This window comes from Carcharodon carcharias, chromosome 3 (assembly GCF_017639515.1).
Source record: "Carcharodon carcharias isolate sCarCar2 chromosome 3, sCarCar2.pri, whole genome shotgun sequence".
NCBI classification, from domain to species: domain Eukaryota; kingdom Metazoa; phylum Chordata; class Chondrichthyes; order Lamniformes; family Lamnidae; genus Carcharodon; species Carcharodon carcharias.
The window spans coordinates 102,425,534-102,453,427 of NC_054469.1; the positions used below are offsets into that span (position 1 = coordinate 102,425,534).

The 27,894-nt window shown below is 40.5% G+C and overlaps 1 protein-coding gene across 2 annotated transcripts in view; it reads left to right on the top strand.

The window, feature by feature from the left end:
* The first annotated feature begins 246 nt into the window (after positions 1–246).
* nr4a3 (nuclear receptor subfamily 4, group A, member 3) overlaps positions 247–27,894 on the top strand; it is a 32,627-nt gene continuing 4,979 nt past the window's right edge. The window contains exons 1-7 of one of the 2 annotated variants that reach the window (XM_041184519.1): positions 247–845; positions 4,023–4,273; positions 6,893–7,740; positions 9,646–9,775; positions 10,408–10,568; positions 12,494–12,693; positions 14,276–14,454. In XM_041184519.1, the coding sequence (XP_041040453.1) occupies positions 6,895–7,740; positions 9,646–9,775; positions 10,408–10,568; positions 12,494–12,693; positions 14,276–14,454 (1,516 nt within the window). In that variant the 5' untranslated portion in view covers positions 247–845; positions 4,023–4,273; positions 6,893–6,894. The remainder of the gene's footprint in view (positions 846–4,022; positions 4,274–6,892; positions 7,741–9,645; positions 9,776–10,407; positions 10,569–12,493; positions 12,694–14,275; positions 14,455–27,894) is intronic. The other variant, XM_041184518.1, reaches the window with a different exon arrangement.

A 27,894-nucleotide genomic window follows, 5' to 3' on the forward strand; every position in this document is an offset into this window, starting at 1 on the left:
ATGCGTGCGTCAGCGGGACGCTCTCACGCGCACAAGTTCCAGACCGCCCTCTTGGCCGCGCCTGGCTTCCCGCGCACCGATTGGTCTAGAATCCTTGAGAAAAATCGAGAGGTGTGGTTATGACGAGAGTATGGGGAGGGGGCGTGGTGTTCCATAGCGAATAGCGCGCAGCGATTGGGCGCCTGGAGGCAATGACGCGCTGACGCGGGGTTCATAAATGATAATAAAGCAGCGCGAGGAGAGTGGAGTGCCTGTGTTCTTTCGGCTGTCAGCTGCTCGTTAAGCTTTCACGTCGTGGCTGTGCGCGCACGAGCGCGAGACGCGCGAGCCAGCCAGGGGCCCGGAGCTGAGACTGTGCGAAAAGCACTTTGAGCAGACACAATAAAGCCAGCTGACGTGACGTGCCGCCGCGTGACGTGGACGGCTCGGAGGCGTCACAATTGACGTTGACTGCATTCCAGCCGCTCTTATGGAGATACCGGCGTTCCTCCTATAGGCGAGCAGCTTTCGCAAAGCTCCCCACCCCCTTCCTTAAACATAAATGACGTTCACAAAGTGAGGAATTGTACTGTTATCTGTCCGCACATAAACAAAGGCACATTGCAATCGGAGGAGAGACTACAAAACCGAGAAGGGGAAAAGAAGAGTTTCTCACACTTTTTTTCTATTGATGAACTCGCGTTAAGAGGAAGGATCGAGTCTGCACTACAATCAAATCATTTACTGGGAGTGATATTTTAAAGAGAAGTTTCTCTGTGTAATATCCATGATTCGGACTGTACGCCTACACGCAACTTGGACGGCTATTTGATTGTATGTAAAGACGGAACCGTCACAGCAATCAAGTACGTATCAATCAGTTACTCACTGGACATCATAAAAGTTACAATGGGTATGCTATAGAACAAGTGACTACAATTCAATGAGTTTTAGTGATGTATTTTGTTAACGCTGATTGGAACATACTTCAGAACTTGTGCTTTGATGCCTGTCCCTTGTGTCTTGAGAATTTATGGGTTAATCAGCCGCTTTGGGTTGTGTGACAATTGGAGATCAGCGGGTATTAAGGTATTTCTGGTAGTTGTCATGGTAATGTAATGCTGCAGGCACTGTGTTTGCTATGATGCGATGAATAGATGCGATTTGTCTTGCACTTGTCTGTATCTATAATTAGCTATGTTCAAGTGAAAGTGTATAGTTATTTAGTGTCTGTTTGACTTCACTACGATCGCATTCTGAAGAGGGTATAGTACTGGTTTGTTTATAAAGTTGAAATGCAGCGCTTTGGAATGGAATTAGTGTCGATTATCATTTTGCACGTTGGTTTGGGATACGGCCATCGATATTCGGAGTTTCAGTTAAGAAATAACCACGTCTAATTATGGACCCTGTTGACCCACCACGCGTGATCATTTAAGGTACTAGTCCTAATCTTGGCTTCAAATGTTTTTGCAATTCTTTTACTAATAGTTTCACTTTCAGAAGCGGATCTGTTTAACTTTTACTTTTTGTTGGGTAATATTCAGTAGTAGCAAGTGCAGCACGTTCTTATATGTACATGTGTATATGTGTGTACATGGGGTATTTACATTAGAATTTTCAATAGAATCACTTTGAAATATATTCGCACTGACGAAAGTAGTAAGTGGAAACATAAATAAGGCTACATGCGGGCGAGTCAACAGTCCAAGTCCCAAATAGCCAGTAAAATATAAACTTCATTTTTTTGAGGCGGTGCCGAGGGGTGGGTGACATGACACGGGCGAGTTTGTGAATTTGGGAAAGTTTCTAATCGGGATCCCAGTAGAATTCCAAGGATGAAATCTGCTGAAATTTGTAATCAAAACCTTGTAGTAAGTCCATATAACCCTATACTAACTATATCCTTTATTCTTCGTTTTAACCAGTTGTGGTGATTTTGGCATGTTAGTGAAATTACAAGAATGTTATTCCCAGTATTGATTTTGTTAGTAGTAGGGTGTCAGATATGTGGAGTCTTAAATAATTGTCTGGACTGCCCTGACTAGGTACGATCCTGAGTTGTGTAGGTGGCACAAACATGTGCTGTTATCCTTAAACCCAATGCTCCAAGTGCATTTTACACTGACTCTATTTGTTTTCATTTTACATATTAACATTTATTTTTTCATATTTTAATTACTCTACACAGCCTTGGGCGCCGATTTCTGACTTCCAGTAGAGTTGGCAGTTTCCTTTCTTAAAGGAAAACGCCATTGATAAAAGAGTATTTTTTTGTAATAAGTTTACACTAAATGAAAATTTCCCCATAGTTTATGTTCTGCCCGGCTCTGTATGGTAGACGGGGCTGCAAGGAATAAGGCTGACAACAAGGCGGATGTTTAAAGAGACATCGCCTGTTCTCTAGGTAACCAGCTGATTTAGAGCATTCATCCTGTGGGGAAATAATGTGGAAAGGAGTCAACCGGAGAAGCTGAGCAACTTGATTGTCAAATGTAGCCTTGCAAAAAAAAAGTGTTTTTAATTATGTAAAACGGGATTCCACACAATATAGATCAAACTACTAAGGCCATTTCTAGAAGTGAAAGAGAAAGGTATTCGGAAAACATGTTTTCCTTTAGTGCATGTTATAAAAAAGTAAAAGACGATCACAGTATAACCCAAAACTCGGCACTCTTCTGCCGATTTCCGCCGGTAGCGGGATTTCTGTTGAGTGAAGCTCCGGGAGTGAAAAGTGGTTATGACCGTTTCTTTCCGATGACAGGGATAGTTGTCCGAAAACGCCTTCTCTTTGTTTCATACCTGACAGCCCCAGAATAAAGCTCGGATGTTGCTGTCTGATTATAAATGTCCGGGGCACCGTAATATTGTAGAATTACATTTTCTAAGAAGACTGTTTCATAAGAGGTGGGAAAGAGTCGAGATTAATGGCTTTAGTATAATTACTTCAACCACGATCTCCAGTTGAGATCTCACCGACAGGTTATATGGTTTATACCTGTCATGATAAAGGAGGCAGATTATAATGAATTTCACCAAATCCTTGGTTTTATCCAGTCAAATTCATTGCGGATTGTAAAGTAGCACTGTTTGGCTGAACCTTTTCAGTAAAGACCTGTTCTGTAGGACGCTTGTGAAATGGAGTTTTAGGGGTGTTATAACCTTGTTAAACAGTGTAAAAGATAATGACATCTGATGGAATATTGTAACTTTGTAAAGTTTTGCCGAGTGGCGGTCAGATTAAATATATTGAGAGGGGGCGCTGCAGCTCAACTCATAGAGTTCGACTCCACGAATGGGGCAAACGGCAGCAAAACTTTAATGGTGCGCTTTTAATAATGCTGCAGGCATTTTGTGAATGTGTTTCAACCCTATGATTTAGTCGAATGCCAGGTGATCTCAAACCATGTGGAGAAGTCATGGTCTCCATCCTGTGACATCACATGGAGACAGTGTGGGCAGTGAACGTAAGGCTGGCACGTAAGCTGTCAGACCAGGACCCACACTGACATCCTAGATAGAAGCATGGAGTGGCTGAACCAAGGCAGGAAGCACAAGAGTCGCTCACATTTGTTAACTTTCCCAACCCATCGCTCTCTGACTCAGTCCGAGCTGAGGGAAAGCAACACGGGATGCACCGCTTCATCTTAAGTGGCTGCACTGGAACAAAAACCAGGAGAGGAGCGCTCTATAGTTTGAGTTGAGTTTCCATTAATTTAAGTTTACTTTGTCCTGAACTGATAACCACACACTGTTGACCAGGACTAGTAACTTAAATCGTAGTGATTTGAGGTCAATTTGATGCAGCAGTCATTTTCATTATAGATTTTTACTTTTAAAAGTTTTTTTGCGGTCAGCAACGGTTGCAACACCTTTGTCTCGGTCTTCCCTTGGTGTTTTTTTTTTGTGTGAGGGATTATACATTATTACCATCACCTGATGTTTTAGGTATCTGATTTTCGTGTTGAAAAGATAAGGGCAAAAGGAAGTGGTGCGCTTCATTTGTTGCCCCCGCTCTGATCTTTATTGTTCTCTCTGAATAGATCTTGGTTCGGAAGAGCTTTCCCCGCCGACCCGGAGCTCCGAGTCAACACCGCGAACTGCCGAGAGCACCCAGCCCAGAGACAACACATCCACAGTGGCCGAGCCTCTGGCAGCCCACCGAGCCAACATTCAGCGAGCCAAATATCACCCTCCCTCAGCACACACAGGTACACACTGCCGCACACACTGGAGGCGACATGGTTGTATGTAAACAACAGAATACACGCACAAGTGTATCATACACGTGAAGGTTCGTTACAACATCAGGAGATTTTCCATGTACCTTGTTTTGGGGGCTGAGGGTGGGCGATGATGGTGGGGTGATGATGCTTCATTGTAGCTAGCTGAGTGTTGACGGGAAAGTTGTTTTCCTTTTTCGTTCTCTTGTTTAGTTATTGTTAGGATTTATTTTCATTCTCTTATCGCCTTCTTTTGTTTACCATGTTTTCCACTTCAATTCTCTACTTGTACGTTTTGCTCTGCGACATGATTTACCTCGGGTACAGATCATGGGAAAGGGTAGCAAAGCTTTGGATTCTCCACTCTTAATTTAGCGAATTAGTAGATGGATTGGGTTATGGGCCCATATATACTGAAACCTATGGATATATAGGAATCACCACAAAAAAGCCTGCTTGTGTCCAGGAGTCGGTATGCATATAGAAAGCTGCCTACATCCAGGGGTCTTCATGCATATAGAAACTATCCTATATTCAGGGGTCCATGCATATAAAAATCTGCCTATATCCAGGGGTCTGTATGCATATAGAAACCTGCCTACCAGGAGCCTGTATGCATATAGAAAGCTGCCTATATCCAACAGTCTGAATGCATATAGAAATCTGTCTATATCCAGAGGTCTGTACGCATATAGAAAGCTGCCTATATCCAGGAGTCTGTATACAAATAGAAATCTGCCTATACCCAGGGGTCTGTATACAAATAGAAATCTTCCTATACCCAGGGGTCATTATGCATATAGAAACCTGCCTATATCTAGGCGTCTGTATCCAGGCAAATAAATAGAAATCTGCCTATATCCAGGGGTCTGTATGCATATAGAAACCTGCCTATATCCAGGGGTCTGTATGCATATAGAAACTTGCCTATATCCAGGCGTCTGTATCCATATAGAAACCTGCCTATATCCAGGCGTCTGTATCCATATAGAAACCTGCCTATATCCAGGCATCTGTATCCATATAGAAATCTGCCTATATCGAGGAGTCTTTATGCATATAGAAACCTGCATATATCCTGCCTATATGCAGGGGTCCGCATCTGTATAGAAAACTGACTATACCTAGGAGTCTGTATGCATATAGAAACCTACCTATATCCAGGGGTCTGTATGCATATAGAAACCTGCCTATATCCAGGGGTCTGTATGCATATAGAAACATGTCTATATCCAGGGGTCTGTATGCATGTGGAAACCTGCCTATATCCAGGGTTTGTATACATGTAAAAATCTGCTGATATCTAGGTGTCTGTGTACATAGAGAAAGCTGCCAATATCCAGGTTTCTGTACATAACAGAAAACTGCACTTGCATACAGGATTATGCAGCTAGAAATCTGTACGTTCACGTGTAGTGAAATGAAACAGGCCTATCTGCAGGGTTCGATAGATGATAGAAATGCAGATAAAGTTGCTTAAACATACAGAAAACATGCACATAACTCACAAATGTCTACAGCTCTCCTTGAAGCAGTTTGCCCACTGATGTTATCAAACCTACCCTCTATTTCTCTCAATTAATTTCGACCATGTGTTGTGACAACTAGGTGTAATATTCAAAACATAATCTATCCATTCCCAGTCAGTATCGATGTTTGCTGGGCCCTTTTAGATTGTTGAAACTGGAACTTGATCTCATTAATTGCCCAGTCGTAATACAACATGTTCTATTGCCTTTTTTTTTGCACCAATACTCTTGGATCCTATCTTTCATCTAAATGTAACTGGCCCCATTCTCGATTGATGTTTCGAAAAATCCGTTCATCTACGAGACACAGTGCAGTGTTCATTCTATGCTTAGTCACACCACTGTTGTTGATAGGTAAAATCCCTCTCTCTATTTGACTTCAACTCTTCGCATAGGAGACCGTCTGTCTCGGCTACAGCCTGTCACCGAACACAGGTTTTATTAAATGACCTGGTGCTTTACTAGCAAGAAACAATAACACTTAAAAATATTAATTATGATGTATACAATGGTCAGTACGCCCCCCACCCCACTACCTCCGCCACACTTTCCAATCCCAGACACACGCAAGAATATTAATAAGAAAATTTAATTGTGTTTGTCGCTGATTTTCTTGAATCGAAACATTCCCCATTGGCCACCATCTATCCATTGATATAAGCAGATAGACAATAACGTCCAGGGTGCACACACAAAACGCTGTACGCCAGAGCACTGCAAGTACAATGCCACAAATACAATTGTCCGCGGAAATACTTATGAGTAAGCACTGTCACACATTGTCATACACTGCTGTGGAGTCTTCGACCTGAATCACAGATACTCAGTAACTTTTAAGTCATTGACGAACTAAGTGAGGCGGTGCAGACGTTAATGTAGAGGAATCCTGACCTCTTTTAAACACCACTTAGGTAAACGGTTTAGCCCTAAAGGTACAAATGTGTCAGTGAATTGCAGTTATTTTTACGGGATGGTACTGAACCAGGAAACAAAAAGACGGCGTTAGAAACGGGAATGTGGATTCTGAACAATTGCGGTTGGTGTAATCTCTAATGTAATAACTTTTCCCCTTCTTCAGCAGCTTGAATGTATATCGTGCTATGAGGTAATAGCAAATCAGTGCTGCTACCTTTAGTAACTTGTCTTTTTGTTTCTTCGTAGACATGCCCTGTGTGCAAACCCAATACAGCTCTTCACCACAAGGTGCCAGTTTTGCAGCTCAGAATTACGCATATGGTGGGGATTACAGCTCTGATTTAGTGCATACTGAATCTCCCTATATGAAGTTTGGCATGGACCTGGGCAGCACTGAAATCACAGCCACCACCTCCCTGCCCAGTTTCAGCACCTTCATGGAGACTGGCTACTCGGGCAGCTATGAGTTCAAACCATCGTGCGTGTATCAAATGCACTCTTCTTCCTCACAGAGACCCTTCATCAAACTGGAGGATGCTCCCCACCACAGCTATCAGCCATCGATCCAGCATCAAACTGAGGACATCATACCATCGACATCCATTTACTTCAAGCAGTCTCCTCCATCAACCCCCACCACGCCCCAGTTCACAACTCCACAGACATCCATGTGGGACGAGCCTCACACGTTACCCCCAGTGACCCAGACTTGCATGGCCACAGGTCATATCTTAGATGCCCCTATGAAGAGCGCCCCACCGACATTTCCGCTGTTTGCTTTCAAACAGTCTCCGCCACACTCTCCAGCCTCCAGCAGCCACATGTGTTACGAACCCACCTTGAACATGCCAATGGGAACCGAGAGTACTTCTGCACAGTCTGTGATGGACACTCGTCAATACCCGCTGCATTTAGTCAAAGGGTCGGGCTTAGGATTCCATCCGATGCCTCTCAGCCAGAGCGCCCAGAGTTTGCCGTCTCCCCCCAACCGAGGCTCCTCCTCTGGGGAGGGCATGTGTGCCGTATGCGGGGACAATGCAGCCTGTCAGCACTACGGGGTGAGGACCTGCGAGGGATGCAAAGGGTTTTTTAAGGTACGGTGCCCCTTAATTTTATCTAAGACATCTCTACTCTATGCGAAAAGGGAAGTTTTTTTGGGGGGAGGGGGTATTCGCTCAGTAAACAACACATTGGAAAGACCTAAACCATCTTGTGCGTAAGAAGTCTCACATTTATATAGCGTCGATCACGACCACCGGACATCTCCAAGCGCTTTACGGCCAATGAGGTACTTTTGAATTGGAAATGTTCACATAAATAAAGCATTCAACAAGAAAACCTTTTGAATGCGCCCAATTTTAAATAAGTTGAGCTCGTTATTTATTTCACTTGGTCAGCAATTAAACAAAACTGGGGTGGTCGGGGATATACCTGACCTGGCCTGTTTTTCGAAGGAATGCTTTCCAAAGAGTGGTACGATCTTGTTACAACCTGCAAGTATCCGGACCCCAATCCAGCAGCTCATTGGGAATGCGCACGCCGAAGTGAAGTGTAAATAAAAAGTGAGAAACCCTTCGTTACACGCAGCACTTCCGCGCCCGAATAGGGGACCGGGTTTCAAACAAGCCACTTCTGTGTTTTCATTAGGATGGCAGTTTTATATACGCTCCAATAGTTTAATGGTGATCATTTCAAACGATCGGGTACAAAAGGGCAACATTTTCACCGGAAAAAACTTCATAAATTGTCAAAGTGACAGGGGCAGAACTGGGACTGAGAAATTTTCAGTATCTAAAGATCAGAAGGATCACAAGCGGAATTACCAAGAAGTTTATTTTTGAAACACATTTCTAATTGAAATTGAATTGAGAATATTAGAAAAAAACCAAGTAGTAAACAAACTATTAAAATAGCTTCTGCGCTTTTTTGTGGAAACTTGCCTCCTGCTCCATTCGAGCATGTAGGAAGCCCTATACACTGAATAGCAGTTTAAAATGATGTCTTATTCTTGATAATTGCAGTTACCGCGGCCAGAATTTGGATATTGTAATAAGTTCTGCCTAAAAAAAAAGAGGCATGGTGTAATTTCAGAGTAAGAGTTCAATATTGGCAATCACAGTGGCTGTCTATTTGGTGCAGGAGGCCAGTCTCATTTACAAAAGTGAGCAGACAAAATACTACAAAACGTTTCATTGTTACTAGTAATTAGCTTAATGAGTCATTTTAACTACACCGCTTAAGGGGCGTTTTCTAAAGGCCGCCCAATCTATAATTATAATAATAGTTTTTCTTTGTTGTCGCTTTGTAAACGTAATGATTTACCAAACTTTTCCAAACTGGTAAAGGACCCGGTGTAAGCGAGCGCGCCAGAGGGTTTCCACCTTCCCATTCCTGAAGAATAAACCATGATCAGCCCTCTACCAAAAAGCACGTTTGACTTCTGTAGTTAACCCGTTAGCAATAGCCTAACTATATAATTTTTTATCAAGATGTATAGTATTTAATTAAACTCCAACTCCGAATGTGATTTAAATTGTACTGATCAGTCTTGATTAGCGAAATCCAAGCTCGGGTTTTTATTTTTAAACCAATGTTGGTTAAAGAAACGCTCCCCCAAATCATTTTAAATTTATTTTAATAAGGTCAGTAATCACCGCGGGAATAAGCCAAGTGGAAAGCGATCCCCGGAGGTATATTAAGAGGGAGGGATATTATACCCAAAGGTATCATTTGATGACCCGGTAATTTCAGAAATAATTTCATCATTTAAAGCTGCCTGTCTCTTGAGAGTTTCTCCGGCACGGATCTGGCTGATTCTCATTGTCAGGAGCTAACACCAGTAAAATTGTTTTTCCTGCAGGCTAACGTGTTAGGAAATTAATTTTATCTAATTATCGGAGTGGCGTTGGCGCATTTCATATTGTAATTAGAGTCTGCTTTGTCAGCTCCTATTTTTTTTCGACAAGAAAACATCCTGTAATAATATTTGTTCTTCGCAGAGGACGGTGCAGAAGAATGCAAAATACGTTTGTCTGGCGAACAAGAACTGTCCCGTGGATAAGAGGCGGCGCAATCGCTGCCAATATTGCAGGTTCCAGAAATGCCTCAGCGTGGGCATGGTTAAAGAAGGTGAGAGCTGGTAGCTGTCTTGGTGCAACAGCAGCACCCCAGATCATTCTAATCCATCCTTCCCTCCAGCTTTCACTAGACCCAGGTTTTAAAAATGATTGTACAGTTGGCGATGATTTTGCTTGGCTGTGATTAGGACTTGTCACCGTTTAGATTAAGAGCGGGATAAAGCAGTGTGTTGCTAATATAAATGCCATACCTTCTAAATTCAGTCGGCTGTGTGCATTTCCTGTTTATAGGTTTTTTTCACAATCTTCAAAAGCATGTTGTAAATATCTGGCAGGATAGTGGGGTAATAGACTCCTCTGAATGAACCGAACAGGAAACCCAAACAGCAAAAAACAAAGCCACAATAATACTAATCGAGATGTGGCTTTAACGTTTTCTCAAATTATAAACCTCTAGATCTGGAAAGTGTTTTTTTTATTTTACGCAATATAGCAGTGTTACAAGCACAATTTTAACACACCTTCTAAATAATCTGTCAATTGATGAAAATTTGCACTGTAGCCCAGAAGTTTGAAGGTTTTTTAATTTTAACTCGATTGGTTCACTTTCTTACAGGTCTGTAACTGCATATGAAACTTTAAAAAAATTTCCTTCTCTCCCTCTCTCTGTGCCTCTTTCTCCAGTGGTCCGTACAGATAGTTTAAAAGGGAGAAGGGGTCGTCTTCCCTCCAAACCAAAGAGCCCTCTCCAGGAACCATCCCCACCCTCACCCCCAATCAGTATGATGAATGCTCTTGTGCGGGCACTCGTAGACTCCACTCCCAGCAGCCACAATTACACCCAGGTAAGTAAGAGCCCACATAGATGTAAAGACAGTGTGAGAAGTAGATAGCATCTTAACACCAGCAGCAACAATAGCTGCTGCCATGAAATGATGTATGCTCTGAGCTGATCATTATATCACAGCTACTTAAGTAATTGTTTTATTTTGTGATAGTAAGTACTAAGGTGACAAACCTTTAATCAAATTTTTAATTATTTGTGGTTTCAAAACATATTCTTGGTATTATTTTTCTATAATCTTTCTGAAAATCTGAAAATCATATTTTTGATCTAGATTACTGTAATGTATTCCACAGCATTGACTCAGAAACAACCAATTGAAGGAATATGGTTTATTTTTTTTAAAAATCAATCTTTGGAAACCTGGTGGTAAACATGATGATGCCTGATAGCAATGTGTATTCTACTTTTAATTAGAAAGTAGAATATATCCAATGGAGAAACAAATCTAAGTGGTCATTCCAAGACTTCCTATTTAAAAGAGCTGTGTAAATAAAAAGAAACTTCATTCTAAATTATGAAAAAAGAAAACTTGGGTTACAACAAACATTTTCTCTATTCAGCAGGAGCTCCACAGCTTAACCCATTAGCAATAGTCTGGCTATATCTTTTTTCAAGCAAGATGTTATCAAAGGAGCTCCAGTATCAGATGACTGATAAGAATTATCTTGCTGATCCCCACAAGCTTTTTAACAATCAGATTTCCTGCAAACACATCCAGGGGCTGCTATCATTCCTGTCTTTTCCCTCATGGGAAGCCATGGCATTTTCCTCATCTGATGTTTGAAAAATTTCTTAAAGCTGTATTTTTTTTTCAAAAAGGCAAATTATTTACTTGGGTGTCCACTATTGCATTATTATGTACTTTTGAGAGGTAAGGACCAATACAGGATGAGCCACTCCAAAGAGTGTGGTAAGCCTGCCTGTGAGAGGTGCTACCCCTCCCTTACATCTCTTACACAAAAAACAGAAGTCAAAATGATATACTTTAAGATGTTAACTTATCTGTGTAGTGAGGAAATTATTCCAGTAATTTGAATTTACAAGCAACGTATTTCATTTTTAGGCTAACAGTGCAACCCACCATTAATACAGCAGCAAATCAGCTTTGAGTCACTTTTTTTCGAACATTGGAATTTTTTTTGGACTCCAAAAGCAAAGTCAAAATCATTTCAATGCAGTTCTTAATTGGCTTGATGTATAACACTGATCTCATGGCAAACATTTCTGTTGAAATCACAATTAGCTTACAATTTCACTAGTATTCATGCTTCATAACAGTCTTTGGTCAAAACAGAAGATGGCATATGAAGGAATGGTTTGCAGAATGTTATAGTTAAAAGCAATTTGCTAATTTCAATAATGCAGAACGGAAGAACATTTTCTCAAAACCATAGCTATTGAATTAGTTGCATATGCTTAAAGATTATCATTTCAGAGAAATGCATAAGATTCATTTGACCATGGTTCAATTCATTTGTTTTAAAATGCTTATTGAACAACATAGATGAGCCTTTGTCAAGTATTAATATCTGCTGTATATTGGACAAATATAAATAATTTTCACTTATGATTGGAGATTGTATGTAGAATGAGCAAGACTGCAGAATATTACTAGTAATAGGAATTTTTTCTATAAAGTACATTTTGGTATGCTATCAATTATGCAATGACCTGCAAAACATAACTAATTCTTAAGACATGCCCTAAAATTGAAACATAATATATGGCAAAAATCTGACGATCAATATAGGAAAATTTTTCATAAACAACATGCGAAGTTTTTAGCACATATCTATTTATAGTCAATGATCATTCTTTTCAGAAGGCCCTGAACATCTTTATTTCCTCCTTCTATTGTGTGAATTGGAAAATGTAATTTGTGTAATTGACCTTCACTGACATGTTGCTTTTTTTCCCTTACAGTTCTGTGCTGCTGAACAGCCCACATCTGGAACTGATGCTGAGTATGTTCATCAGTTCTATGGCCTCCTTGCCACATCTTTGGAGATCACACAGAGCTGGGCTGAAAAGATACCAGGATTTAGTGATCTCCCTAAGGAAGATCAGACTTTGCTTATCGAATCTGCTTTCCTTGAACTCTTTGTACTGAGACTCTCCCACAGGTAAATTTCTTAATTCCCGAAAAAAGATGTACCACATTCAAAGTCTATACATAGATCACATACTATAAAGTACAAAAAGTACTTTATAGAAAAAAAATCCTATTTTTAAAGAAGTGAAGAACTAGAAATTTATACTTTGAAGAGATTTTGCACATTGTCATCTAGTTTAGATGACAGTGCACTGTTTATAAAATGAGATTATAGGACACACCTTCTGTAAAAACCCTTCCTGTACAATGCAGAGTATTGCTATTATAAAAATGTAGCTATAATCAATTACAGGTAACCCTGAAAGGAATTGGATTTGATTTTAGGAGGCGGGGGTGTAGAATCCAGAAAAATGTTTGAAATGCTTGAAATGCACAGGAAGCCATTCACTATGTAAAGGAGAATAAAGGATAGATCAGGAATTTCCTCTGGGCTATTCCTGCTTTGCTATTTTTCCTTGCTGGAATTGTAACAGTAACCCCATTCACGACCAAACAAGGCTCCACCACACTTCCAGTAAAGTTATGGATATTCCTGGCCATAATTAACATTTTCAATGTAACTTTTCATCAGAACATTGAAAGTTGAATGTTTCTAGTCACTTTTGGATGCTGACTGACCTTGTACGTTACCAGTTTTTCCCTTCACTATTTCAAATTGCCCATCTTTAAAAATTTTCTTTATATCTTTTTGTATGTAATGTTTAACAGATGTTTGTGTTCATTATACATTTACTGTTTTCTTCTCACTTTTGCTGCTTGTTCGAATGAACATCAGCTTGAGATGACACCAGCTGGCAAAGAAAATATGCTTATCATTGAAGATAGGCAAAGTGAAATAATGACAAATTAAACATGTTACCAAATAATTGACTAAGATACTTGGAATGTAACCAAATCGTTTTTTTATTCATTCATGGGGTGTGGGCATCGCTGGCTCAGGCAGCATTTATTGCCCATCCCTAACAGCCCTTGTTCAGAGGGCATTTAAGAGTCAACCACATTGCTGTGGGTCTGGAGTCACATGTAGGCCAGACCTAAAGGACATTAGTGAACCAGATGGGTTTTTACAACAATTGACAATGGCTTCATGGACTTTTAATTTCAGATTTTTATTGAATTCAAATTTCACCATCTGCCATGGTGGGATTCAAACCCAGGTCCCCCAAGTATGGGTCTCTGGAATATTAATCCAGTAACAATACCACTATCCCACCGTCTCCCCCTTCAACAATCAGTGTACCAAAATTTCTAAAATACAATCTATGATGTACATCTAAAACATACCAGACATTGAATCAGTGAGCATGTGCAACAGTGCAGTCCAACAGCATTGTTGCTGTCTAGAATTGGAATCTAGGGCCACTTGCTATCACTCTGTCCCATGTATTCTGCCATAGATACTGCATACAATGAATATATATCAAAGTGTTGTTGCCAAATAATAATTGTATTAAAGCTCTCTTGGACGATTGTAAGTTAATAATTTTAGATCTCTTGTAAAAGTAGAATACTGCTGATTATATTTTGCAAAGGCAATGGTAGGATTATAATGTTACAGTTTATTTAACCATAATTTTAACAATAATTTACAGATCCGCACCAGCAGAGGATAAGTTTGTATTCTGTAATGGGCTTGTCTTGCATCGACTTCAGTGCCTTCGTGGATTTGGTGAATGGCTTGACACAATCAAGGAATTCTCTACAAATTTACAAAGCCTTAACTTTGATGTCTCAGCTTTTGCATGCCTAGCAGCTCTAGTTATGATCACAGGTAGGAACAATTATCTATTTTCTTCCAGAATCTTGTAGTGGTTTACACACCTGTGGATTTGTAGGTACAATATTTGTAGGACTGATTTATGCTTATTATCTCTCTATCCTATGGTTTTATGTTAAGTTTTGTAATCACAGTTACTTTTACCTCATTGAGTCTGTGCTGGCAGTATTACTTTAGCTTTAATATTGAATACGATTGCAAACTATTTTGCTAACTTGATGATTACATATTGTAGGGATCTGCTTGGGGCCTTGTTGAATATGCATTTACAGATTGCAGTTTTGTTTCCTGCTTTTTTAAAAAGAACAAATCAGTTCAAATGTCCAGCTATTCAGTCACATAGGTGCAGGGGATCTCTTTAAGCATTTATTCTGCCAGGTAGTGGTACATGTGATAATTGATTTACTATCTCTCTATAGATCTGCTACTTAATCCATTCATATGTTTCAAAAGTTTTAGATGGCTAAACATGATTTAGATATTTGGAATAACCATTGTGATATTTCGTGTTAACTCTTGGGTTACATATGGATTCCATGAGGAATTCCAGACTTAGGGTTGGATTTTCCGGTTGTGCCTGCCAATGGGATCTTCTCCCGAACACCCTCTTACCGAAGTCAATGGACTTTTCACTGGCTCGCTACATCCAACACAGCAGGACACACCACACCACAGTCGGAAAATCCCAGCCTATGTGTTTATGATACTGACAGCTGGACTGTAGCCTGATCTTCAATTGTAAAATAAATAATGGTATCCATAGTTTATCAGTGGTATGTAGCCCAGAAATACATCTTGGATATTTTTTGTAATAGTTTTAGTTTTAGTTTTAAGTATTTTTTTAAGTTTCTCTTTTTGACCTATCCTTTTGCTCATCTGTGGAAGCATAATTGAATAGGTCAAATACATTTCTAAGCTGACCAAAGCCAAAACTGCTTTACACTCAGCTAATAGAAGGCATTGTGGCTGTGGGATCAGGTGGATTTATTCTGTTTTTCCATTTGAAATGAAGTCCCCTTGCTAACTTGATGATTACATATTGTAGGGATCTGCTTGGGGCCTTGTTGAATATGCATTAACAGATTGCAGTTTTGTTTCCTGCTTTTTAAAAAAAAACAAATCAATTCAGATGTCCAGCTGTTCAGTCACATAGGTGCAGGGGATCTCTTTAAGCATTTGTTCTGCCAGGTAGTGGTACATGCCTTGATTAGGTCTCAGCCTAGATGCTGCCAATTGCCAGCATAAGCCAAACTTCAGTGTCACCAACAAACCAATGTTGGGTCAATATCTTACAGTGACATTACTGTCACACTTTAAGTCCAAGATGCTACTAGATGCCATGTATTTCATAAACCAGAGCTACTCTCTGTGCTTACTGATCAATACAGAACAAAATTTTGAAATTGATATTCTAAGAAGACATGGGTAAAGTTCATATGAATTTCATCATGACATTTTATAATAAACGTAGCACAGTACAAACCAAAGAAACAATAAGCATAGCCCTCGAGGAATTATATTGCTGGCTTCTCAATCATTGTGTCAGATTTAGAGTTCAGTACAATTTAGAATTTGAACGTCCTAAAGCTAGTTACAAGTTCCTCCCTTACTTAACAAAACCATTAGATTGAGTGAGTAATTGACATCAGAACTTTCCATTTGTGAGGAAGAGGGCTTTAATAGAGTAAAAGAAATTTACAGCACAGAAGGAGAGCATTTGGCCCATTATGTATGTATCAGCTCTTTGGAGCAATCAAAAATTAATCCCATTGCCCCATTCTTTCCTATAACCTTATATATTTCTCTGCTTCAAAATAATTATCTAATTTTTCTTTTAAAAGATGCAATAGTTTCTGCCTTATGCAGAACTCAAACTATGGCCTAACTTACATTTAGTATAAATTTATTATTACTTATTGATTTTTGTATCCTATGCCCTTATTTATAAAACCCCACATTCTAATTTATATGACTTTTTTTTCCTGCACCCGCATTTTCAAGGTTTTATGTAAATGACCCATTGTCCCAGGAGGAGGCCATTTGCAGCACAGAAGGAGGCCATTTGGCCCATCACGTCCATACCGGCTCTCCACAGAGCAATCCAGTCAGTCCCACTCCCCCACTCGATCCCCATAGCCCTGCAGGTTTATTTCAAGTGCTCATCCAATTTTTGAAATCATTGACTGCTTCTGCTTCCACCACCCTAGTGGGCAGTGAGTTCCAGATCATTACCATTCAATGCTTAAAAAAGTTTCTCCTCACGTTCCCCCTGAGTCTCTTGTCCAAAACCTTAAATCTGTGTCCACCAGTCCTTGTACTATCAACTAACAGGAACAGTTTATCCCTTTTCCACCTTATCCAAACCCATCATAAACTTGTAAACTTCACTTTTATGATTTTGTGCATGCACACCTAGCCTCTATGCATGATAAACACAGGCCAAAATATACCTATATTGCATGAAAAAAATCTCTACATTGTAATCTATAGTAGACCTAGCAAACCTCTGCATGGAGCACCTCTCATTCTTCAGAACCACAGGGATTATAGGCCTGGTGTACTCAATTTCTCCTCATAGGACAATCTCCTCATCCCAGGATTGTAGAATAATATAAATTTATGGAACAAGAAGAAGCCATTTTGGCCCATTAAGTGTTTGCCAGCTGAAAAAGAGCTATCCGACCCAATCCCACTCGTCTGTTCTTGGCCCATAGCCTTGTAGATTATGGCACTTCATGTGCATATCTGAATGCAATGAGACTTTCTGTCTTTACCATCCTTTCACACATTGAGTTCCAGACCCTACCCTCAGTCACTGGATGAAAAATAAATTCTCCTCAACTCCCCTCTAATCCTTCTGGCAATTACTTTAAATCTATGCCCCCTCATTATTGACCTCTTTGTTAATAGAAATAGGTGCTTCCCACCCACTCTAGCCCCCTCATAATATTGCACACCTTAATAAAACCTTCCCCCAGTCACCAGTGTTCCAAATAACACAATCCAAGTTTATCCAATCTTTCCCCATAGTTAAAATTCTCCATTCCCGGCAACATTCTTGTAAACTTCTCTGTACCCTCTTTAAGGTGATCACATTCTTCCTTGTAATGCTGTGATCAGAACCATACACAGTGCTTTAGCTTTCATCTAACTAAAAATTTATATAGCTTTAACAACACCTCCCTGCTCTTACATTCTATGCCTCAGCTAATAAAGGAAGGCTTCCCTTCTTAATGGTCTTATCAACCTGTCCTACTACCTTCAGGGATGTGTGGACATGCACTCTAAGGTCTCTCTGTTCCTTTACACCTCTCAGTAACCTACTATTTATTGTGCTTTCCCTTGCCTTTTCTTACCCTTTCCAAATGTCACTCCTCATTCTTCTCCAGATTGAATTCATTTTGCCACTTTAATGCCACTTGTCCAATCCATTGATAGATTCCTGCATTCTACAGCTTTCTTCTTTGCAATTAAAAAACATGGCTGATTCAAAAATCATCTGCAAACATATTAATCTTGACCCCTACATTTAAGTGTAATAAGTTACAAAAAGCAAGGAACCTATGATGAACCCTGCAGAACACCTCTGGAATCAGCCTTCCAGTCACAAAAACGCCTGTTGACAATTACCAATTGTTTCCTGCCACTGAGCCAACTTTGGGTCCATCTAGCTACTTTCTCTTGGATCCCATGGGCTTATATTTTTCTGACCCATCTGTCATGTGGGACCTTGTCAAAAGCCTTGCTAGAATGCATGTGGAGTGGTTCAAATGCACTACCCTCATGAAGCCTCCTTGATATCACCTCAAAAAATTGAATCAATTTTGTCAAATATGACTTTCCCTTAACAAGCATCTGGGGAATTAATAATGGAAAATAAGATAATGGTGGATAAATTGAACAGATATTTTGCATCTATCTTCACTATCGTGGATACAAATAACATCACAGAAATAAGTGTACATCAAGAAGTAAAAGGGAGAGGGGACCTTAAAACAATTAATATCATGAGGGCAAGTGTACTGTGAAAATTATTAGAACTAAAAGCTGATAGTTCCCCAGGTTCTGATGGACTTCAGCCTAGGGTCTTAAAAGAAGTAGCTGCTGAGATTGTAGGTGCATTGATTTTAATTTTCCAAAATTCCCTATATCCTGGAAAGGTCCCATCCAATTGGAAAATTGCAAATGTAACCCCTCTATTCAAGATAAGGGGGAGATAGAAAGCAGGAAACTACAGGCCAGTTAGCTTAACATATGTCATAGGGAAAATGTTGGAATCTATTATTAAGGAGGTTCTAGTGGGACACTTAGAAAATCTCAATGTAATCAGGCAGAGTCAACATGGTTTTGTGAAAGGGAAATAGTGTTTGACTAATTAATTAGAGTTCTTTGAGCAAGTAACAAGCAAAGTGGATAAAGGGGAACCTGTGGATGTGGTGTACATAGATTTCCAAAAGACATTTGACAAGGTGCGACATCAAAGGTTATTACGCAAAATAATAGCTCATGGTGTAGGGGGAAACATATTAGGATGGGTAGAGGATTGGTATACTAACAGGAAACAGAGTAAGCATAAATTGGTCATTTTCAGGTTGGGAAAATGTAACGAATGGAGTGCCACAAGGATTAGTGCAGGGGCTTCAACTAGTTACAGTCTTTATTAATGACTTGGATGATGGGATCAAATGTATGGTTGCTTAATTTGCTGATGACACAAAGATAGAAAGGAAAGTAAGTTGTGAAGAGGACAGAGAATCTACAAATGGATATAGATAGGTTAAGTGAGTGGGCAAAAATTTGGCAGATGTGGGAAAATATGAACCTGTCCACTTTGGCAGGGAGAATAAAAAAGCAGCATGTTATTTAAATGGGGAGAGATTGCAGAACTCTGAGGTCCAGAGGGACCTGGGTGTCCTGGTACATTAATCACAAGAGGTTAGTATGCAGGTACAGCAATTGATTAGGAAGGTAAATGGAATGTTGTCATTTGTTGCAAAGGGAATGGAATATAAAAGCAAGGATGTTTTGCTACAGTTGTATAGGGTATTGGTGAAACCACATCTAGAGTACTGTGTACAGATTTTGACCCCTTATTTAAGAAAGGACATAATTGAATTAGAAGAAGTTCAGAGAAGGTTCACTCAACTGATCCCTGGAATGAAGGACTTATCATTTGAGGAGAAGTTGGGCCTTTATCCATTGGAGTTTAGAAGAATGAGAGGTGATCTTACTGAAAGATATAAGATCCTGAGGTGACTTGACAATGTGGATGCTAAAAGGATCTTTCCCTTTTTAGCAGGAGACTATATCTAGGGGACACCGTTTCAAAATAAAGGGTCTCCCATTTAAGGTGAAATTGAGGAGGATTTTTTTTTCTCTCAGAGGGCCATGAGTCTGTGGAATCCTCTTCCCCAGAGAGTCCTAGAGGCAGGGTCATTGAATATTTTTAAGGTTTAATTAGATAGATTCTTGATTGATAAGGGAGTCAAAGGGTTATGGGCATAAGAAAGAAAGTAGAACTGAGGCCACAATCATCTTATTGAATGGCGGGGCAGGCTTGAGGGGCCAAATGGTCTTTTCCTGCTCCTAATTCGTATGTAAATCCATGCTGACTGTCCTTGATTAGTCTGAGTCTTTTCTAAATGATGATTACTGCTGTTTCTCAGAATTTTTCTCCAATACTTTACCCATCACCGGGGTTAAGCTGACTGACCTGCTAAAGTTGGCAGGCAGACGAAGAGCCCAGGCGGCCTTCATATTTTTCATGAAACCTCGCCCACGGGCGGGATGAGCTTTCATGAAGGGTTTATTAAATTAATAAATATTTTAAAAATATTTCATAAACATGTCACATGAGGGGACATGTGTAAATGATTTTTCACTTTCTTTTTTTCAAACTTTGTAACTGAAATTTATCTCTCTGAGGCAGCTCTTTGCCTCAGGGAGATTTCTGCACTCTTTTGCACGCATGGGAGAAAGAGCGCAGGCCCTGACTCTCCCTCCTCTCCCATCCACACAGGTAGCACTGAGTCTTAATTGGCCCACCCACGTAAAATGGCGAGCATGGAGCCGATCACAGATGGCGATCGGCTCCGCGCTCCCCCACTCCCGACCTGCCTGCCTGACAGGCAGAAGGTTCTGCCCCATGATCGATGTCTTTCACCTGAACATACAGGTTACCTTTTGGCCTTGATAGACCCTATTCTTTCCTTATTTATTCTCTTGCTCTTTATGTATTTATAAAATATCTTAGGGTTTTATTTGGCATATTTTTTTGTGCTCTCTCTTTGCTTTCTATAATTTCTTTTTCAATTTCATCCTATGCACTTTCTATAATTCCTCTAGGCTTTCTACAGTATTGAATTCTCAGGGCTGTATTTACCTGTTGGAGGTGGGAACTGGGGAGCAGGTTCAATTCTGGGTCCAGCATGCCATGAAGTGCGATTTTCAGTGGATTGGAATCTTAATGACTTTGGATTGTGGTTTGTGGGGTAGGTGGGGGATGGTGGGGGTGGGGGGCACATAAATGGAGGCAGGACAACAGGAAAGTGGGCCACATTCTGGCCTGAATTGATAGCTATTGCTGTGGCTGGCGTCTGTGCGTGGTCATAAAATATGAGAGGATCTTCATGTTCAAATTGGCCATGGCAAATGAAGAACTGGGACTTCGGATAAAGTAGGGAAAAGTTGGTTACTAAAATTTTATTGCTGCACAGTACTTCTTTGTCGAAACTTTCACTTTTTCACATTGAAATAGTTTTATTTACTGTTGCCACCCTGTTCCTGCCAGATTGTAGCTAGTCAGCTTCAGAGAGCTCCAAATGGCTGCCCACACCCCCCATGAAATTCTTGAGAGGTCAGAAGGTGAGATCCTAATAAGCACCCTAATGACCTCATGCCACCCAGTAAATGAGCCGGGCAACTTCACTTTTCTGTATCCCACCAATCCTGCTCTTCTCTCCCACCCATTCTCAGGAAAATTGTCAGAGTCAGGAATGGAGGCAGAAGACCATCACACAGGCAGCTAGTGCCATTTTCTTTGCTCTCCCACCTCCATTCTGGCCAGTTTCAGGACGGGGAAATCCTGCCCTCGGCATCGGACATCAGCTTTCATTGTTTTGCCACATCTTACCCTATATACTTACTGACATCCAGGAGACTCTAGATTTGGGAGTCACACCCTTTTTCTTTGTAGGAACATATTTCCTCTGAACTCTCACTATCTCATTTCTGAATGCCTCCCTCTTCTTTGTCATTGATTTACCTTCAAATAGCTGTTTCCAGTCCACTTTTGCTAAATCACAACTCAGCTTAATAAAATTGGCTTTTCGACAGTTGGGAATTTTTACCCCTAGTCTATCTTTGTCCTTTTCCCTAGTTATGCTAAATCTAACTGAATTGATCACTATCACGAAAACACTCTCCCATTGATACCTCTTCCACCGCTCCAGCTTCCTTAAAAGTAAGTCCAGAACCGTACCTTCTCTTGTTGGGTTTGCTATGTATTGGCTAAGAAAGTTCTACTGAATTTTAAAGAATTTTACACACTATATATGTCTTACTTTGATTCTATCCCAGTTAATATTAAGCTAGTTGAAATTGCCTCAACCATTACTGCCTTACTGTTTTTGCACATCTCTGAAATTTGTCTACATTATTACTTTTCTAACACCCTCTGATTGTTTGGGGATATATAGTACTCTCTCATTGGTATGATTTCTTCCTTTTCGTTCCTAAGTTGAACACAAGTGACCACATTTGATGATCCTTCTAGTATATCAGCACTCGTTAGAGCCATAATTGTTTCTTTAACTGATATTGTGACACTGCCCAGCAACCCCCTCCCTTTATTATCCCCCTATCCCATTTGAAAACCCTGTAACTAGAATGTTGTGCTGCCATTCCTGCCTTTCTTTAAGCAGTCTGTGACATCAGTCCCACTCCCAGTTCCACATGCAAGTGAGTATATAGAAGTAGGAGAATAGAGCGATTGAACACGTGCCTGGAAAGTTGGTGTAGGAGGGAGGGCATCAGATTTCTGAGGCACATTGGGACTGGTTCTGGGGAAGATGGGACCTGCACAAGCTAGACGGTTTACACCTGAACAGAACCAGGAAGAATATCCTCGGAGAGAGATTTGCTAGTGCTGCTGGGGGCGATTTAAACTAGATTGGCAGAGGGCTGGGAACCTGAGGGCAAATTCAGGCCAGGGAATGGAAATAGAGAAATCATGAGTGACTTTGAATGACAGAAAAAGTACAGATTAAAAAGTGTACAACACAGGAATTTGGCAGTGCCAAAAGTTGTATAAGTTGTAAAAGTTGTACATAAATTCAAGGAGTATAGCAAATAAAGCCGAAGAGCTGAGGGCACAGATAGATACATGGCAGCGTGATATCATTGCTATAATGGAAACTTGGCTTAAAGAGGGGCAAAAATGGCAGCTTAATACCCCTGGATATAGAGTTTTCAGGCAGGATAGAGAGGTGGTTTAAAAGGTGGGGATGTAGCATTATTGGTTAAAGAATCAATTACAGCTATGAGAAGAGATGGTATACTAAATGAAGCACCAAATGAGGCCATATGGGTTGAGCTCAAATAAAAAAGGGGCAGCCACACTGCTAGGAGTGTACTATAGACTCCCAAATAGTGGAAGGGAATTAGAAGAGTGAATATGTAGACAGATTTCTGAGTGCAAAAACTATGGGCAGTAATAATTGGGGACTTCAACTGCCCTAAGTTGATAAATTGGGATACGAACAGTGTGAAGGGCATTGAGAGCACAAAATTCTTGAACTGCATTCAAGAGAACTTTTTTAGTCAGCATGTAACAAGCCCAACGAGAGTGGGGGCTATGGGGGGCACAATTCTAGATTTAGTCTTGGGAAATGAAGAGGGCAAGTGGATGAAGTAATAGCGGGGGGACCATTTTGGAGATAGTGATCATAGTACAGTTAGATTTAGCATCGTTATGGAAAAAGACAAAGATAGAACAGGAGTGAAATTACTAAATTGGGGGAAGACAAACTTTACAAAGCTGAGAGATGAACTGGCGAAATGAACTGGATACAGCACCTAGAAGGGAAAACAATGTCAATCAGTGGGAGGTATTCAAAAGCAAGGTTCTACGGACACAGTGTAGTCATGGCCCAACAAGAAAAAGAGTGCTACTGCCAAACCTAGAGCCCCCTGGTTATCCAGAAGCATACAGAATAAGATAAAGCAGAAAAAGAAAGCTTATAAAGCAGAAAAAGAAAGCTTATGACAGTCACAAAAAGCTTAATACTTTAGAAAGCCTAAAGGAGTATAAAAAGGGGAGTGAAGTAAAAAAAGAAATTAGGAAAGCAAAGAAAGGATACGAAAAAGTATTGGCAGGTAAAATCAAAGAAAACCTAAAGATGTTTTACCAGTACATTAAGAGCGAGAGGGTAACTAAGGAAAATGTAAGGCCTATCAGTGTTGAAGCTGGAGATGTGGGCTGGGTTCTCAATGAGTACTTTGTCTCTGTCTTCACTAGGAGAGGGATGATGCAGACATTCCAGTTAAAGAGGAAGAATGCGAAATATTAGATACAATAAGAGTAATGAGAGAGGAAGTACTGGAGGGACTGGCATCCTTGAAGGTGAATAATACACCAGGGCTTGACGGATTGTATCCCAGGTTGTTAAAGGAAGCCAATAGTGGATACTCGTGAGGATCATTTTCCAATCCTCATAGACGCAGGCAAAGTACCAGAGGATTGGAGGTCTGCAAATGCTGTACCAATATTTAAAAAGGGTGTGAGGGATAGGCCAGAAAATTATAGGCTAGTCAGGCTGACTTCAGTGGTGGGTAAGTTATTGGAATCAGTTCAGAGAGACAGGATAAACTGTGACTTAGAAAGGCACGGGTTGATCAGGGATAGTCAGCATGTTTTTATTAGGGGAAGATCGTGTCTTACTAACTTCATAGAGTTTGTTGAGGAATGTACAAGGAGGATTGATGAGGGTAGTGCAGTGGATGTTGTCCACATGGATTATGGTAAGGCATTTCAAATGGTCCCACATGGCATCCCATGGGATACAGAGGAAGGTAGTGAGTTGGATCCAAAATTGACTCAGTGACAGGAAACAAGGGGTAATGATCGATGGATCTTTTTGGGAGTGAAAAGCGGTTTCCAGTGGCATTCCACAAAGCTCAGTGTTGGACCCATTACTGTTTATCATATATATTAATGATTTGGGCTTAAGTGTGGGAGGCATGATTGGGAAATTTGCAAATGACACAAAGATTGTCCACATGGTTGATAGTGAGAAGAGGATAGCTGTTGTCTCCAGAATTACATCAATGGTTTGGTCGAGTGGGTGGAAAAGTGGAAAATGGAATTCAATCCAGAGAAGTGCGAGGTAATACATTTGGAGTGGGCAAACGAAGCAAGGGAACACTCAATAAATGGGAGGATATTGAGAGGGGCTGAGGAAGTGAGAGACCTTGGAGTGCATGTTCACAGGTCCCTGACAGTGACAGGACAGGTGGATAAAGTGGTAAAGAAGGCATATGGAATGCTTTCCTTTGTTGAATGAGGTATTGAATAAAAGCAGGGATGTAATGCTGGAACTGCATAAAACGCTGGTTAGGCCACAGCTGGAGTTTTGTGTACAGTTCTGGTCCCGACATTACAGGAAGGACATAATTGCTCTGGTGAGAGCACTGAGGAAATATACAAGAATGTTGCCAGGGCTTGAAAATTGCGGCTATGAAGAAAGATTGGACAGGCTGGGGTTGTTTTCCTTAGAACAGAGGAAGCTGAGGGGTGACCTAATTGAGGTGCACAAAATTATGAGAGACCTAGATAGAGTAGACAAGAAAGGCTTTTATTTTCTCTTTCATGGCTGGCGCAGACACGATAGGCTGAATGGCCTCTTTCTGCACCGTAGCCTTTCTATGCTTCTATAAACTCCTTCTGTACCCTCGGCTCATTTGCCTCATTCACTAAACTCCTTGCATATACTTTTTCTGTACGTAGTCCGTTTTTTCCAAGCTCTCAGATTCTCTTTATGTTAGAAGTAAGATAAATTAAACGTTTATCTTTATACTTACTCTCCCGTCTCCTCCTCCATTACTATGTCACTTTCTCCAATTCTCTCGATGTTTGTTTCTCGCACTTTCATGTGCTCTGGTGATTCATCATTGTGCTCCATTCTTCCTTGGGTAAGGAGACCTTCATGTGTGGTTTCACCAAGGTCATATGTAATTGCAGTTAGACTTCTTTACTCCTTTTTCATTTGTTCATGGGATGTGAACAACATTGGCAAGGCCAGCATTTATTGCTCATCCCTAACTGATAGCGAGCCACCTTCTTGAATCACTGCAATCCTTAAGGTGCAAGTACTCCCACAGTGCTGTTTGGGCGGGAGTGCCAGGTTTTTGACCCAGCAACAGTGAATGAACAACGATATATTTCCAAGTCAGGATGGTATGGCTTGTAGGAGAACTTGCAAAATAGTGATGTTCCCGTGCCCCAGTCCTTTTGTTTAAAAAAAGGCTAACATTTGCTTTCCAAGTGCTTGCTGTACCTGCATGTTAACTTCCTGTGATTCGTGTATAAGGACATCCAGGTCCCTCTGAATAACATTTCCCAGTCTCTCAACAATTAAAAAATATTCTGCTTATCCATTTTGATATGAAAAATAGAAAACTTCAACTTTTACATGTTATATTCTACCTGTCACATTCTCGTCCACTCACTTAACTTCTCTATATTCTTTTTAAACCTCCTTGATTTCTCCTGACAACTTACTTTCCCACCTAATTTTATACTGTCAGCAAACCTGGACACATTACATTTAGTCCCTTTATCAAGTCATTAATCTCAGTTTTAAATAGGTGAGACTCTCCTTGTGGTACCCCACAAGTTACAGCCTGCCAAACTGAAAATGAACCTTCAATTCCTACTTCCTGTTCCTAACCCATTCTCAATGCTAAAACATTACTCCCAATCCCATGAGTCCTAATTTTATGTAATAACCTCTTGTATGGCACCTTACCAAATATTGTTTGAAAATTAAGATACACTACATCTACTGGTTCCCCTTTATCTACCCTGCCAGTTACAATCTCAAAAAGCTCTAACAGATTTGTCAAATATGATTTCCCTTTCATAAATCCATACTCACTCTGTTCATTCAAATTCTGATTTTCTAAGTGCCCTGTTAGATCACGTTCCTAAGAATAGAGCCTAGAGTTTGCTGATGTAAGGCATACTGGCCTATGGTTCCTTGTTTTCCACCCCTCCTTTTTGGAATGGCAGGATTATGTTTGCCACCTCCCAATCCCCATGGAGGTTTAGAGAATCTAAGGAATTCTAGCAGATCAAAAGCCATACATCCACCATCTCTGTATGTGCCTCTTTTAAAACTCTAGGATGTAGGCCATCAAATTCAGGAGATTTGTCATTGAGTTGTCCAATACTGTTTTTCACTCATTCTCGTGCGATCCTTAGCTCCCCATTATTCCTGGAAAGTTTTCTATGCCTTCTACCTTGAAAACAAATACAGAATATTTGTTTAATGCCTCTGTTATTTCCTTATTTCATCATTATAATTTCTCATTTCTTGGCCTCTAAAGGATGGGAGTTTACTTTTACTGATTCTGTTCTTATAGAAGCTTTTGCAACCTGTTTTTATGGGCAAAATTTTTAGCTCGGCGGATGGGTGTGCGCCCGACCCGACCAAGTCTAAAATGACGCACAATGAAGTCAGGTAAGCGTCCTGACGTAATCGCGCACTCACGTAATATTTTGGACAGCGGACGCTCGCTGGAGTCAGCAGCACGCTCACCGACAATTAAAAGGCCTATTTAGGCCATTAAATTATCAATTAACTTGAATTTTTTGCTGCCCGTCCAAGCAAAAAGGCCAAGCTGCCATTGCACTTTTTAGGAAACCTCACCCATGGGCAGAATGAAGTTTCCTAAAGCAGTTAAAAATTTAAAACTTAATTAATAACATGTCCCTGCTCTTGTGACAGAGTCACATGAGGGGACAAGTTTCATTACATTTTTATTTTCTTTATTTTTTTATATACCTCTTCATCTCCCTGAGGCAGCTCTTTGCCTAGGGAAATTATGAAGCATGAATTTGCACGCATACACGAAGTTCGTACTCACCCCACTCACACTCCCCCCCACCTGCACAGGCAGCGCTGAGCACTGCTGCTTGCATTTCATGCTGGGCAGGCCTTAATTGGCCCATCAGCGTAAAATTGCGGGCAATGGTTGGCTTCCTGATCACTGCTGCCTGCCCAACATGGGTGAAATTCTGCCCTATGCCTTTTGATCATTTACTCTCATTCTGCTTTCTCTCTCTTAATCAACTCCTTGGTCATCCTTTGTTGGATTCTAAAATGTTCCCAATCCTTAGGCTTACTACCCTTTTTGGCAACATTACATGCCTCG